Here is a 17,060-nt window from a genome sequence, read left to right on the forward strand (position 1 = left end):
CATGATAACTTCTGTGTAATAAAATGTAATTGAACAAATAAACTCATTAGTATAATATTACCATGTGACTTTCAGATTTGGAGTTCTGTCATTTATTACCCCGTAATTGCTTACAGCTATAAATGCAGTCTTCAGGTAGTAATTAATACATGTTGTTATGTGTCTGGTGACTTTATAAATTTATTTTTTAGGTTCCTGATCATTATGGAACAATCAGAGCTGTAGCGGAAGGAAAGGCAGATCAATTTTTAGTAGGCACATCACGAAATTTCATTTTACGGGGAACATTTAATGATGGATTCCAAATAGAAGTGCAGGTAAGATGTATTATTTTAACCATTAACTGAATATTTTTGAGGATACCCTCTGTTTCTTATAACAATGGGTATATTTTCATTTTCAGGGTCATACAGATGAGCTTTGGGGTCTTGCCACACATCCCTTCAAAGATTTGCTCTTGACGTGTGCTCAGGACAGACAGGTGTGCATGTGGAACTCAGTGGAACACAGGCTAGAATGGACCAGGCTCGTAGATGTGAGTAAAGCAAAATGTGATCATAATCTTCCCACAGAAACTCCCTAAAATGGCAGTTGGGAGCAGCGAAGGAAAAAGGGACTCAGCATTGGTTAAAACCAAGTGTATTTATATAGTTCAGTAAAGGGGATGAGGTAAGGGGAGAATGTTTAGTCACAAAGTATAACATGAACCCACTCTAAAGAAGCAAATTAGGGCAAAAGCTCAATTTTTCTGTCAGCTTCAGTAGATAAAAAAAGATTTGACATATTTATGGAGCATTAATTGTTAAAGAAATGTTTGGGCCTCTGGTGGTGGTGCAGTTGGATTCAGTAAGCGCTGCTCACTAACAGACTACTATCTTCTTTTAGAGTTGATCTCTTACTGTATTTTCTCCCTACCCCACCCAGATATCCACCTTTTCTAGCCCAAAGGTGTATACAGGTTCTTTGCAGACTAAAGAACGGTATACATGTTTGTTGTTATTATCCTTATTGTTCCACTGCCTAGCCACGAGCTGGCTGTCCTTTACCCTCACCACTTTGCCAACATACCCCTTCCTGCTCTGAAATTCTTTTTCCTCTCATATCAGTGTAGTATTTTTCATTGGCTACAATAAAGTTGATCGGAATTCCATGTTTATATGAAACCAATTATTTTCAGATGTTTTTGCCACTATTCCCATAGATCTAGGGAGACTTTCTCATGTACTCCCCAACAGCTGTCTGTCTCTCTTCTAGGAACCAGGACACTGTGCAGATTTTCATCCAAGTGGCACAGTGGTGGCCATAGGAACGCACTCAGGCAGGTAGGGTCTTGAAGGGAAATGTGAGCTGAGTACTCTGAAGTGGTGGGATGTTTAATCATTATTCAGGAATGTTCTCGATCTGATCTAGAGAATTAATCTTTTTAAGTGGCACACGAATATGCTTGTTGCTCTTATCTGTTATGTATCCTCATTCAATCATTCAGTAATTCTTGAGCACCTACCATTTGTTAGACGGTACTGTGGGCGTTCAGGCGACATCAGAGTGCAAAACAAAAATCCCTGCCCTGTGGAGCCCACATTTTAGTGTCTGTGTGGAGATGGGATAAAAATATAAACATTATAACTATCTAAATTAGAAAATGTTAAAAGCCATGGGGGTGGGGCATTGAGCAAGAGGGATTGGGAGGGGGTGCAGTTGCAAAAGATAAGAGTGGTCAGGATAGACTTCCTTCAAAAGGTGATAATTCAGCCGATTTGACCCTCCTTGGAAGAATTTTATATGGTGTCAGAAAATTTCTCTCATTTTCTTTTAGGGAAGGGAACTGAAACTGAAATAACCCAGTTGAGCTTTTATAAATTATTTATTCTGTAGGTTTTATCATCCTGTCTTTTTTTAATGTTAGATTATAAAAGTATATTTCCCGAAATTGTTACTGCTTGTCTTTACAGACCTCATATAGTACTTTTCTAAGGTTATTACGTAACATGTATTTATTGTATTTTTGAGTCCTTTTTATTGCCTCTGCTAGGAAGTAGCCTTCATCCATAAATAACTTAATTTCTTTATTAAAGAGGCAGAAGAAAAATATGAAGTAAATTTCCAAAAGTTAAACCCGTTGAAAATGTGGAATGCTGGTTTCTAATGAGGTGAAACTATTGTGAACACTTTTGTTTATATGACAGATAATTTCAAATCATTTCATTTAATTCTAAATTTAGTCATTTGGAGTTTTTTATAGCACGTTTTTCCCTTTGGTTGGATACAAATTAACACTTCTAGAAAGTCAAAACATTCAAATTCCTTTTCCTATACAGCACTACAAAATCTAGAATCATGGAGGGGTGCCTGGGGGCTCAGTCAGTTAGGTGTCCGACTCTTGATCTCAGCGCAGGTCTTGATCTCAGGGTTGTGAGTTCAAGCCCTGTGTTGGACTCCACACTGGGTGTGGAGCCTACTTAAAAAAAAAAAAAAATCATGGGAAAACAGGTCTCTAGTGATAAACTTTGAAACGTGGATGTGTAATAAAGATGCTATTTGATTCTGAAAGAACTGAATTTTAGAATTAGGCTGCTAGGGAGGGAAAGTAATTGGTGAAAACTTGCAAATACAGGCAGCCATACTATCTCAGATTTCTCCAAAATGCATGTTGATATTAGATTATTACTTCACCTTAGTCAGGTGTACGGCAAGTCACTTTGTAGGATTTGAAGGAAATTATTTTCTATTTTACAAAAAAGTGTTAAGCACATTAGAAATAACCTGAACTTTAGTACTAAACTCGTTTCCAGAAAACCACAAATGAGTTCACGTCAGATCTGTTTTTTGGGCAGATGAACAAATATCACAAATGCTGAAGTCAAGACCTTACACTAAATTATTTCTATATATTTCTTTAAACTTTCACCAGAGTGCAACAAAATATTCATTGATATCTCCATCGCACAGACAGAAAACCAAGACCCATAGAGCTTATCACTTGTGATTGAGCTAGGATTTGAACTCAGATTCCATATGGTTCCAAAGCTGATCGCTTTCCACTACTCCATTAATAATCTTTGACATGCGCTTATGGTGTTATTAGCATTACTTAGAAATATTGTAAGGAAAGTTTACCTTTGAAGGTTAAATCACTGGCTGACATACTTTAGAAACACATACTATACATACAAAGGAATTAAACACTGAATAGAGTGCAAAGGCTAGAGGGATTTGGATCATTAAGACACTGCTTCATTTGATGAATGGAGCTGGGGGTGTGTGCACGTACATGTACACAATATATACAGAACCCTAATTTTTAAGGAGAAATTTACCTGATTTAAATTCACTGAAGTTACTTTCTAAGATTTATGTAGCTGCAAAGTCATCATGAATAAGCTTAAAATGAAAAGTCACTCAGTTTACGTGACTTAAACTAAAGCCAAGCATTTCCTCTTAGAGTTGTGAGTAAGAAACACCTTATAAATTAGAGTGATGTGGGGTGCCTGGTGGCTCAGTCATTAAGCATCTGCCTTTGGCTCAGGTCATGATCATAGGATCCTGGGATCAAGCCCCACATCGGGCTCCCTGCTCAGCAGGAAGCCTGCTTCTCCCTCTCCCACGCCCCCCTGTTTGTGTTCCTTCTCTTGCTGTGTCTCTCTCTGTCAAATGAATAAATAAAATCTTTAAAAATAATAATAAATAAATGAGAGTGATGTGATAACTAAATAAAAGGTGGACATTATTTAGAACCTAAGGGAGATGTAGTTATCCATGTTCATTCTATTCTATACATTACTCCTGTCTTTGGTTTCGCATCTGGTTAGATTCAGTTGATTCTTGGAGAACTTTCTCATTTATTTTTATTTTTTACATGGGTCTGTGAATACGTGGCTGTGTAGTGTCTAAAACTGAAAATTCTTCAGTGTAGCCATTCAGATTATTATTACTGACCCCTCAGCCTAAAAATAAGTTACACCTAGGGCAAGGAATTTTTTTTTTAATATAATGCAACACATGTCCAAATTGTGCATGATCTAGAAAAGGTGACTAGCAAAATGTTTAAAGATCTTTTCATGTCCAAATCTAGAAATTACTTCTTGTAATCAAGAAGTAAGCACAAGTGTGGGTAAATTATCACAGTGATAAATAAAATTGTCATTTAAAATAAAGTATTACTACTCTAATTTCTAAGGGGAAAAAACATATAGCCCTAAGTGGACATAGTTCTTCCTTAACATGCCAATCCTCACATAATAAAGGATTCTTTTTTAACAGCTCTATTGAGATATATACCGTAAAAGTTATCCATTTAAAGTATACAGTTTAATAGTTTTTAGTAAGTTCACAGGCTTTATCACAAGCTAATTTCAGAACATTTTCATTAACACAAAAAGAAACCCTGTACCTATTGGCAGTTACCCTTCATTATCTTCACCCACTTCCCCCAACCCTAGGCAACTGGTCTGTCTCTATAGGTTTGCCTATTCTGGAAATTTCATATAAATAGAATCCTACAATATGTGGTCTTTTGTGACTAGCTTCTTTCACCTAACATTCATATACAAGTTTTTGTGTGGACATGTTTTCAACTCTCTTGAGCATATACCGAGGAGTAGACTTGCTGGATCTTGTGATAATCAAATTATTTTCCACAATAGCTACATCATTTTACGATTCCACCAGCAAAGTATAAGGGATCCAGTTTTCTCAAATGCTCACCAACACTTGTCATTGTATTTTGAGTATAGCCATCCTAATGGGTGCAAAATGCTTTTTTGTTGTAGTTTTGACTTGTATTTCTCTGATGGCGAATGATGTTATCTTTTTTACGCAATTACTGGCCACTTGGATAACCTTTTTAGGAAATGTCTACTCAGATCCTCTGCCCATCTTTGAATTGGTTTGTCTTTTTATTGTTGAGTTCTAAGGATTCTTCATATATTCTGGATATAGTACCTTATCAGATATGATTTGTACATATTTTCTCTTGTTCCAAGGGTTGTCTTTTTTTCGCTTTCTTGACAGTAACATTTGCGACAAAAATTTTTAAAGTTTTATATAGTCCAGTTTATCTGTTCTTCCTCTTGTCTTTTGGTCATTAGGATTTATTTCTGTGTTTTCCCCCTAAGAATTTTATAGTTTTAGCTCTTACCTTTGGGTCTCTTGATTCATCTTGAGCTAATCTTTGTATGTGGTATGAGGTAGATAGCCAACTTCATTCTTTTTCATGGGGATATCCAGTTGTTACACTACCATTTTCCCCCCACTGAATGGTATTTATACCCTTGTTGAAAATCATAAATGTATCGGTTTCTGTCTGGACTCTGCATACTATTCCATTGATCTGTATATCCATCCTTGTGGCAGTATCACAACCTTGTGTTGTAGCTTTGTGGTAAATTTTGAAATTGGGAAATTTGAGTCCTCCAACCTCCAACTTTGTTCTTTTTTGAGGTTGTTTTAGCTATCCAGGATCCTTTGAATTTCCACATGAATTTTAAGATCAGTTTTGTCACTTTCTACAAAGAAACCAGCTGGCATTTTGATAGAGATTTTTTTTTAGTAGATTAGTTTGGGGAATGTCAATATCTTAACAGTATTAAGTCTTTCAATGAACAGGAGATGTTTTTCCATTTATTTAGATCAATTTCTTTCAAAAATGTTTTTAGTTTTTATTTTTTTAAGCTTTTATTTAAATTTCAGTTAGTTAACAAAAAGTGTAATATTAGTTTAAGATGTACAATTCAGTGATTCAACACTTCGATACAACACCCAGTGCTCATCACAAGTGCACTCCTTAATTCATCCCCCACCCACCTCCCCTCTCCTAACCATCAATTTGTTCTCTGTAGTTTCTTGTTTTGCCCCCTCTTTTTTCCCTTTGCTCATTTGTTTTGCCTTTTTTTTTTTTTAAGATTTATTTATTTGAGAGAGCGCACATACATACATGCATGAACCAGTGGAGGGGCAGAGGGAAAGGGAGAATCCCGAGCCAACTCACAGAGCCCCACTTGGGACTGATCCCACAACCCCAAGATCATAACCTGAGCAGAGATCAAGAGTTGGATGCTTAACTGACTGAGCCACTCAGGTGCCGCTGTTTTGTTTTTTATTTATTTTCTTTTTTTAAAAAGATTTTATTTATTTGAGAGAGAACACCAGATGGGGGAGGGTCAGAGGGAGAAGCAGACTTCCTGCTGAGCAGGGAGCCTGATATGGGACTTGATCCTGGGACTCTGGGATCATGACCTGAGGCAAAGGCAGATGCCTAACCAACTGAGCCACTCAGGTGCCGTGCTGTTTTTTTTAAATTGACATATGAGTGAAATCATACGGTATTTATCTTTCTCTGATTGACATATTTCACTTAGCATAGTACTCCCTAGCTACACCCATGTCGTCGCAAAATGACGAGATTTCATTCTTTTTTATGGCTAATATTCCATTGTGTATATATACCACACCTTCTTTATCCATTCATCAATCAGTGGATACTTGGGCTGTTTCCATAATTTGGCTATGGTAGATAATGCTGCTGTAAATATTGCAGTGCATGTATCCCTTTGAATTAGTATTTTTGTATCTTTGGGTAAATACCTAGCAGTGCAATTGCTGAATCATAGGGTAGTTCTATTATTAATTTGAGGAATCTCCATACTGTTTTCCAGAGTAGCTGCACCAGTTTGCATTCCCACTAACCGTGTAAAGAATTTCCCTTTCTCCATTTCCTTACCAACACCTGTTCTTATGTTCTTGATTTTAGCCATTCTGACAGGTGTAACGTGATAATTCATTCTAGTTTTGATTTGTATTGCTCCAATGATCAGTGATGTTGAGCATCTTTTCATGCATCTGTTGACCATATGTAATGTCTTTAGAAAAATGTCTGCCAGGGTGCCTGAGTGGCTCAGTCGTTAAGCATCTGCCTTCAGCTCAGGTCATGATCTCAGGGTCCTGGAATTGAGCCCTGCATCGGGCTCCCTGCTCCGTGGGAAGCCTGCTTCTCCCTCTCCCACTCCCCTTGCTTGTGTTCCCTCTCTCGCTGTGTCTCTGTCAAATAAATAAAATCTTTTTAAAAAAATAAATTTCTGCCCATTTTTTTAACTGGATTATTCATTTTTGGGGTGTTGAGTTTTATTAAGTTCTCTATAGATTTTGGATACAAACCCTTTATCAGATATGTCGTTTGCAGGTATCTTCTTTTCATAGGCTGTCTTTTAGTTTTGTTGATGGTTTCCTTTGCTGTGCAGAAGCTTTTTATTTTGATGAAGTCCCACTAGTTTATTTTTGCTTTTGTTTCCCTTGGCTTGGGAGACCCATCTAGAAAGAAACTGCTACAGCTGATGTCAAAAGAGGTTACTGCCTATGTTCTCCTCTAGGATTTTTATGGTTTCAGTTCTCACATTTCAGTCTTTAATCCATTTTGAATTAATTTTTGTGTTTGGTTTGTAAGAAAGTGGCCCAGTTTCGTTCTTTTGCATGCGGTTGTCCAGTTTCTCAACATCATTTGTTGAAGAGACTTTTTGCCATTGGATAGCCTTTCCTGCTTTGTCAAGAATTAATTGACCTTGTGTTGCAGATTTATCTCTGTTTTCTATTCCATTAATCTGTGTGTCTGTTTTTGTGCCAGTACCATATCATTTTGATCACTACAGCTGTGTAATATAACTTGAAGTTGAGAATTGTGATGCCTCCAGCTTTGCTTTTCTTTTTCAAGGCGTTTTTAGTTTTTAGGGTGCAGATTTGCACATCTGTTAAATTTGTACCTAAGTATTTCATTCTCCTGATACCATTTTAAATTAAATTGAGAAAACAGTTTCATTTTCAGAATATTTATTAGAATATATAAATCCAACTGCTTCTCATCTTTTGATCTTGTATCCTGCAACTTTGCTAAACTCATTTCTTCTAATAGTTTTTTAGTGGACTCCTTAGGATTTTCTATAGGCAAGACCATGTAGACACTACAAAGTGTTTTCTTTCCAATCCGAATGCCTTTTTTTCTTGTCTAATTGTCGTAAGTAGAAGAACCTCCAGTACAGTACTTAATAGAAGTATCTTAGAAGGAAAGCCTTTCACCACTAAGTATAATGTTAGTTGTAGGTTTTTCATAGATGCTGCTTGTCATGTTGAAGAATTTTCCTTCTATTCTTAGTTTGTTGAGAATTTTTAATCATGAAAGGGTTTTGGATTTTGTCAAATACCTTTTTTGGTCTATTGAGATAACATGTTTTTGTCCTTTGTTAATATGGAGTAGTTAAGATGTTAACCTGTGTTCTTGAGGTAAATCCTATTTGGTCATGGTATATATGTTGCTGGATTCAGTTTGTTCATATTTTGTTGAAGATTTTTGCATGTATATTCATAAAGGGTATTGGTCTGTAGTTTTCTTGTGATGCCTTTGCCTGGTTTTGGTATCAGGGTAATAAGTATATAAATGGATGAAAGTTAGTAAATACTAGTAACTGTTAATCATTAGTTACCAAAATCTTAGATCTGTCAAACCAGTAACTATAACCATTTAATTAACAAATTACACTTAGGCACCACACCCCACATGTGATTTTCAAATATAACATTCTCTCATTTTTTGTTCTATCAGTGTCAGGTGTACAATATAATTCGGTAATTCTCTACATTACTCAGTGCTCATCAAGAGAAGTGTGCTCTTCATCCTCTTTATCTGTCCCAACTCACCCCTCTGGAAATCGCCAGTTCTCTGTATTTAAGAGTCTGTTTGTCTCTTTATTTTGTTTCTTAAATTCCACATGAGTGAACTCACAGTATTTGTCTTTCTCTGATTTATTTCACTTAGCATTCTATCCTCTAGGTCCATCCACGTTGGGATCTCATTCTTTTTTATGGCAAATTAATATTCCATTGTATATTTACCATATATTGTCTCATATTTTTAAAATTTGGGCTTCTTGATGGGATTTAGTTTTTCATAAAGCTAACAATATGTGTAAACCTGAACTGTTAAGAATTTGAAAGTTTATAATCTCTGAATTGTTAAAAATATATTCTGCTTGATTTTTCCAAGACCCCAGTTGATATCCTTCCCCTTCCTCTTTTTTGAAACCAGTTTCTCTAAAGGCACTTACTTACCTACCACCCTCAGACCTCGGTGGAACCACGGATATATTTACCATCCCATCAGGATATCAGGTCTATATCAATTCAGATAGAATTCTCCAGGCACCTTACACAGAACTTTACTCTGGTCTTGTTTGGACCCAGTTCTGTTTCCAAACCAACAGCATTTTTGCCATAGTCCTTTTATAGGCTGGTAAATGGGGGTGAGACACCCGAAATTAGAGAAATCAATAGACCTGAAGTGATGATAAGGAAAATAAAAAGCAAGGATTAAAGTTGGAAATTGTTTCAAAGAAAGAAATCACTAAAATTGAGTCAGTATATAGAACAACTATATATAGCATATATGGATGTAAAGGGGAGTGGACAGACTGAGAGAGGTGATTTCAAAGAAGATCCCGAAGTTTCTGGTCTACAGTGATCATAATAGTGATAGCTTTGACAAGGAAGCAGGCTGGGAAAGTGAGCCTGGTGAGTGGGTAGGTAAAGAATTTAGTTGTTGACATGGAATCACAAAATCCTAGACCTGGAGAGATTTAAGTGATCTGACTCAACTCCTCAATTTTGATGGTGGCTGTCACTTCAGCAAACCAGCAGTGTAGCTAAAATACTGTTGGCTGTAAAGTTCTGAGTCTAAGAAATGCTCCTGCTGTTCAAAAGGAGCGGTAATCAAAGACATATTAGCGTTAGCAGAGACTTTTCTTTGACATAATTAAAAGAGAAAGCTTTTAATTAGAAAAGAATAGCTTTTTTCCTCTGCAGTTTGGTGTTAACTTGGCCCACGGGTACTCCTGATCTCATTTCCCATTGTGCACAGTGTCTTTGAACTCCATCAGCATGAATCTCCCTGAGTTCTGCCTTGTTATAAGTCCAGTTCTGAGTCACCCTTCAGATGCTTATTGAGTTCCAGCAACTTGTAAAGCACTGACTAGATGCAGTGGGTAGCACAAAGAAATATGAGACTTGGTCCCAACCCCAAGTAGATTATAACCTAATTAGATACTACATAAAGAGATAAAGAGCATTTCCTATTAGTATTGTAATATTACTTGAATAAACGGGCACCAATACTTAAAGATCAACAGAGAAATTACAGTGAGTCTTGGTGGTCAGAGAATGCTTCACAGCAGAGGTATTTGTCCTGCCTTGAAGTTCTTGGATCTTGAGGAAGCAGTGAAGAGTGAGGAGCTCATATTAAGCAGGAGGAATGGATTGAGCAAATGTGGGAAACTGTGAGCCAACTGGATTAGCACATTCCTAAATTCTTCTTCTTTTTTTTAAATTTTATTTATTTGACAGAGAGCAAGCGAGAGAGAGGGAGCACAAGCATGGGGAGGGGGAAAGGGAGAAGCAGGCTTTCCACTGAGCAGGGAGCCCAATGCGGGGCTTGATCCCAGGAGCCTGGGATCATGACCTGAGCCGAAGGCAGTTGTTTAACGACTGAGCCACCCAGGCGCCCCATTCCTAAATTCTTCTTGATGCCTAAACAGTGGAATCCAAACTCGTTAGCCTGGCCTTTAAAGCTCATTAAAAATCTTTTCCTCACCACTCCAGCTAGAGTGGTCAAGTTGTTATCCTTTATATACATGCCAACCCTTTTTTTGGTTTCTTGTCTACTGCTCTCTGTTTATTTCGTGCCATATTTGATGTGATGAAATCCTAGACCACCCATCTCCTCTGTGATTACTCCCTGTTCTGAGACTTCATAATCCTTACAACTTGTATAATTCATATTACTTTAACTGTTTACCACTTTATGAACTCACTCTGTCTCCCCAGTTAGATTATAAACTTCTCTTCTGCCTCCTTGGCTAACTCCTTTTTTCTCTGGATCCCTAAACGTTAATGTATCTCAAAGACCTAGAAAGAGAACACTTTCTATGGAATCATACCCTTCCCTTGTGTGATATTAGTGAAAAGCACAAGGGCCAGAAGCTCTGTCAACCTAACTAGTTGGTTGATGACTGGTCAGATGTTTTAAAATCCGAGCATTTCATTGTTTTTATTTGTAAAATAAGAGAGTTGAATTAGGCTTCTCTTCCCCCTGTTTTGACTTTACATTTTTCTGATACTAAATTATTCCTATTCTTTTAAGTAGAAGATCATGAAGAAGGAAGGGGGTGGCGCAGGGTGGGGTGGGGGGGTTACAAACCTGCCACCCAGAGGACACACTTTATAATGAATATTTTTTTAACTCCTGTTATAAACATATATATTCATTTAGGGACTTTAAAATTGATACTTTCCATCTCTAAAATCTTGATTCTTTTCTTGCCACTGAGGAAATCAATATAGTGTCTTTTTAGAAAGTCGAGATAAATGATGGTACTACTCTTTGGTACGTGACCCACAGGTCAGAGTAATTTAAATATATCACCAAAGATTTCCCCTCTGTGATACCGAGCAATTACATTTAGAAGGATGCATTAGGTCCTTTAGGCCATATAAAGCCTGATAATGATTCCAAATTATCTTAAAGCAGAAGCTTGGTTCCAGTGTATATACTCTGGACTGAAGTAAGAATACAGTTCAACATCGTGAAACTTAAAAACGTCTTGAAAATTCCCTTTGCTAGAGGATTTGTTATCTTCTCCATACATTTCTTAGAGACAGAGCCCAAAAGTCTTTTCTGAAGGTAGAACATAATTCATGCAATGGAAAGGGTGGGAACTTTAAAATTTATGCTGGGATCCCTATGGAAGTCACTTTTTTATAACAGAGTTATTAAATTATTAACTAAAAATTACTTGATTAAAGTAGGATAATTAACCTCTGATATATAATTAAAGAAATAGAAAAAGTAGACAGGTTTGTTTTTTAGAGAGTGTTTTTTGATAGCTACCATCTCTAATCTGTCAACAATTCAGAGTTGTAGGTTTCTACATGTTACACCAACAGACATTCTGGGGTTTGTTGTGGGTTTTGTTTTGTTTCCTACTTTTTAAGGGAATTTCCAAAAAGAAAATTATTTGCAATTTTCTTAGGAAGATTAAATTGACTTGGAAAAAGTCTTAAAACAGTTTGGGGTCAAGGGGAATGGTAGTTGGGGCTCTTCAGATAAAAAATGGCAATTTTTTGGGCGCCTGGGTTGCTCAGTTGGTTAAGCGTCTGCCTTCGTCTCGGGTCATGATCTCAGGGTCCTGGGATCAAGTCCCGTGTCGGGCTCCGTGCTTGCTCAGTGGGGAGTCTGCTTCTCCCTCTGCCCCTCCCCCCTACTTGTGCTCACTCGCTCTCAATTAAATGAATAAAATCTTTTTTTAAAACGGTAATTTTTCAGATGCCTAAGATAATAAAGTTTCCATAAACTCATTAAAAAAACTTGAAATCTGGTACCTACAGAGTGGCACTGTATCTCATTGTTTAGGTCTGATCAGTCTTGGTTGGAATATTTTATACCCTTATTCTGAAAAGGTAGTTCACAGTTCACTTGGCATCAGCTTTGGCATTTCTTGCCTCAGAGGCTACGATGGTAGCCATAAAAATCGATTAATAAATTACATTCTCAGAAGAAACCTATAATCTATGGGTACTGTCCAGTTGCAGTAAAGTAACACACCTTTTGAAATGGAAATGATGACTAAACATGCAGCATAGAGCTTCAGAGTGCCAATTTCCTATTATTGGCCTTAACTCAAGTATTCACAAATAGAAGCCATTTCTCTTACCAACGTAGAAGACAGAATTTATGAATTAGGCTAGCTACCTAGAAGTTTCAACCCATAGCTCACAAGTTACTAAAATTCACTCATGAATGTTAATTCGAGAGGGATTTCACTGATGGTAAGAGTTGGCGTCTTTTTTTTTTTTTTTAGATTTTATTTATTGATTTGACAGAGACATAGCAAAAGAGGGAACACAAGCAGGGGGAGTGGGAGAGGGAGAAGCAGGCTTCCCACGGAGCAGGGAGCCCGATGTGGGACTCGATCCCAGGGCCCTGGGATCATGACCCCAGCCGAAGGCAGATGCCCAATGACTGAGCCACCCGGGTGTCCCAGAGTTGACGTCTTAGTCTCACATCTTCTACCTTGCATGCACTAAGGCATGTTAAACAACATCACTAAACTTTTTTTTAATTCTTTCATGCCATTTTCTCTCTCCTAAACAGTATTTCTTTTACTCTGAAGGGGAAATGGTCTCTTTCTGGATATTAGTTTTAAAATTACAAGGAACTGTCAATATGATTTCTGTATTAGCTTATTTTAGTGGTGGATTTTTTTTCCCATCTTAAAAACAAAACTTGCTAGTCTTGTCCCGTTCTCTCCACACCAAACATTTCTTCCTACACACTGCACTATTAAATAATTCTTCCTAAAACTTGGTTTTTGTCATGTTCAAGACTTACTTTATATTTGTTTATTCATTCTCCAAATATTTATTTAGTGACTGATCTGAGCCAGGCCATGCCCAACTCTAAACTCTTTGAAGCAGCTGTGTATGCTGTTTATAACCTGCTTTCCTCTCACTTACCCAGTTTCTAGTTGTCTGTCCTCAGTTGCCAGTCTTTGCTTTATACCTCGTATTTTGCCATGCTTTTCTGAAGCACCATCCTTCCCTTCCAGTGCCCCACTTTTTAAGATTTATTTATTTTAGAGTGAGTGAGCACGGTGGCAGGGGTAGGCAGGGAGAGAGGGAGAGCGAGTGTTAAGCAGACTCCACGCTGATCAGGGAACCATCTCAGGACCCTGAGATCAGGACCTGAGCCAAAACTAGGAGTCCAAGGCTTAACCAGTGCCACCTAGGTGCCCCTTCAAGTGCTCTTATAAAAAGATTTGATAAGTCATTTATTATATAGTTGAATTTAACCCTTATTTTACCTCTCAAAAGGCTTTTACATTTTGACTTTTCCTGTAAATGTGAACAATAATCTATCTTTGAAAGAATTCAGAGCTGTGTGCACATGTGGAGGTATTGGAGAGGCAGAGCACCCCCTGCTGGTTCCTTTGAAATCACACTAAACGAAGGGCCCTCTGCCTTCCCCTCCCACCGTCATCTGTCTGTGCTCCTTCCCATCTCTATAGCTATGCAGCTGTCCCTCCTCCTGCCACTGAACCGCCTGTACCTCTTTCCCTCAGTGTTCGGCTCAACTTATCCTACGTCCTTCCTAAAGGTTTTTCTGTGTCTTCTGTTGTTCATTTCTTTTCTGTGAGCTCCTCTATTATATATGGTCACCATCACAGATTGGCCCTTAATTGTCCTTTGTTTCACTTGGGTTCTTTTTCCCCATCTCTAATCTTCAAGAACACTGATCCTATCATCTTAACTTTCTGTTTAGATGCTACCTAGCAAAGAGACCCAGTTGGCATTGAGTGAATACCTAAATAGAAATGAGAACATGCTTAGGCCCATATATGTATATTGTATTTAGCAACATTTTGCAAAATGAATTTATCCTTCAATGGATGATGGAAACGTCATATTTAAGGGCATTATTAAAATTTGAAATTTTTTAAAAGGGAGAAAAAATCAATCGTTTTTTTCTTTAAGTGCTAACATCTGAAGAAAATTTTGATTTTTACTTCTTAACAGGTGGTTTGTTCTAGATGCAGAAACCAGAGATCTAGTTTCTATCCACACAGATGGGAATGAACAGCTCTCTGTGATGCGCTACTCAGTAGGTAGGCAGATTTACCCCCATCCTGGCATTCACAGCATTTCTCTGTCATTGCATATTTTCACTTCCACTAAAGCTGACTAGTGACTTTTTCTTTACTCTCTAAACTTGTTAACTATTGAATATGTTTCCCCCAACATCAGATTAAATTCTGTTGCAGGAAACTGCAAAAGATCTTCTAAAGTTAAACAACATTCTAAATCATCAAATTTAGAATGAACTGTTACAACTGCATTTGCAATTGAAAGCAGAATACAGTGCAATCAAATCCTATTTTGGGGGAATTACACATACTTAGAATTTTGAATTTGTATTAGGCTGAATGTTATATCTATTTAGTAATCTTTTTATATGTAAGAAAATATAAAATAAATTATAGTAATATTCAAAATATGCACTATTATAGGCTGTTCAAGCTCTTTAAAATCTAGTTGCATTACTGGCTACATAGTATTGGTTAGTTTTGTTAATTAGATAAAATACTCAAACTCAAGAATTTGATACTCATTTAGCCTTATTTGAATAATTCTTTATACTTTATTCAGAATGTTAATTATGTTCCCATAATATTCCCATTCTTTTTTCCCATTATTAATACGGTTTTGATTCATATCATTCTTCTCTGGAGTTAGTGTGAGTGACATTTGCTTGTATTTGAAAATATATCCCAGTAGTTGTTGGATCAGTGTGGGATCCAGAGGATCTTTTTGATTGCTTCTGAGTTTAAAAGGAAACACAGAATACTATTCTCTGAGTTGAACATGGAAGGAAGAGTATTTGCTCTGGCTTATAAGCCTGGCAAGTTATCTTAAAGCAGAAAAGGTTTTCTGTTTGTCTTGGCTTTTTTAGTGCTGTACTAGCAAATTACTACAAACATAGCAATTAAAATCCAAAGATCAGTTGGACTTTATTGACCATCTGTTACATGGTAAGAACAATAGAAGAGACCATAAAAGAAGAGAACGTAGTTGCTTCCCAAGTTGGAGAGGTCATATGTGCTCAGCTGAAATGAGCAATTGAACACTCAGCTTATGAGTACTGTGTACTTAGACCCATAAGAGCAAGTTAACCCTGGAGCCAGTTTGTAGCTAACTAGAAGGAGATGAACCTAGAGTCCAAGACCTGTGAGTATCTCCAAGAAATGACTGGACTAGATGGCCATGTTTTTCAAATCTGCTTAGTGATGGAAGGATTCATTCGTCAAATACCAAATAACAGTTAAATTAGTGAGATTTAACAACATTTGTAAAATATTCATTTAGTACAGATCCAATAAAATAGCAAATCTGTCAATACATTTCTCTAGTTAACACTTTTTCCTGTCTCATTCTAGATGGCACCCTCCTGGCGGTAGGATCTCATGACAACTTTATTTACCTCTATGTAGTCTCAGAAAATGGAAGAAAATATAGCAGACATGGAAAGTGCACTGTAAGTAGTTAAAGTAAAATAAATTAAGCTGTAAAAGTGTTGGAACATTTTACTTTTAGTAAGTTAAATTTTTACATTGATGTATCCATTGTTTTCTGTCCTTAACTGCTTTAAACTTTAATCTCTTTGAAAACAGATTACTTGGGCGCCTGGGTGGCTCAGATGGTTAAGCGTCTGCCTTCAGCTCAGGTCATGATCCCAGAGTCCTGGGATCGGGTCCCGCATCGGGCTCCCTGCTCCTTGGGAGCCTGCTTCTCCCTCTGCCCCTCTCTCTCTCTCTCTCTCTCTCTCTCTCTCTGTCTCTGTCTCTCATGAATAAATAAATAAAATCTTTAAAAAAAAAAACATTACTTAACAGCAGAATATTGTCATTCCCTATGTGCTTTAGAAATGTTTCTTCTTTTGATGGGAGTTTAATATCTGTTTGACTAGATTAAAGGCAGTTTCTTAAAGCTGTTTCCATAGGAAACCCTTAGAATAATGCTTTTTGAAAATGGAGTGAGTCAGAAATGAAAGGGTATCTCACTTTTAATCCCAGTGTCCCACATTCCTGTCCATCCCCAACACCCTGCAATTTCCTGTATCACCTCTTTTACCACTAAAAGTAAAGCAATTTATATGGAGATCTGTCTGCATTAAGAGAGTTAACAGAAGCATATTTCCTTTAATTTATTCTGATCGACTTCGTTATCATTTTAAGGTAGACTTGATTTAATTCTGTAGACGTACTGAGTACTTACCTTATGGCAGGCATTCTGCTAACTTGAGAAATGTTCTAGACACCAGGAATATATGTAAGATTTATTCCTTGTCCTCAAAAAGTATACATTTGAGCTGAGGGCAGGACAAGAAAGGCAGGCAATACAGCATAGTGGTTAAGAGCGCCAACTTGAGATTCAACCACCTGGATTTGAATTCTTATTTCACCACTTACAAG

At 37.1% G+C, this 17,060-nt stretch overlaps 1 protein-coding gene across 2 annotated transcripts in view; it reads left to right on the top strand.

The window, feature by feature from the left end:
* Positions 1-17,060, top strand: part of EML4 (EMAP like 4) — a 147,301-nt gene that overhangs the window by 116,323 nt on the left and 13,918 nt on the right. For both annotated transcript variants that reach the window (XM_025868128.2, XM_025868129.2), the window contains 5 exons: positions 192-317; positions 404-535; positions 1,255-1,322; positions 14,608-14,696; positions 16,026-16,123. In XM_025868128.2, coding sequence (XP_025723913.1) covers positions 192-317; positions 404-535; positions 1,255-1,322; positions 14,608-14,696; positions 16,026-16,123 — 513 coding nt within the window. The remainder of the gene's footprint in view (positions 1-191; positions 318-403; positions 536-1,254; positions 1,323-14,607; positions 14,697-16,025; positions 16,124-17,060) is intronic.

Source organism: Callorhinus ursinus, unplaced genomic scaffold (genome assembly GCF_003265705.2).
Source record: "Callorhinus ursinus isolate GAN/ISIS: 27379988/994484 unplaced genomic scaffold, GSC_fseal_2.0 scaffold10, whole genome shotgun sequence".
NCBI lineage: Eukaryota > Metazoa > Chordata > Mammalia > Carnivora > Otariidae > Callorhinus > Callorhinus ursinus.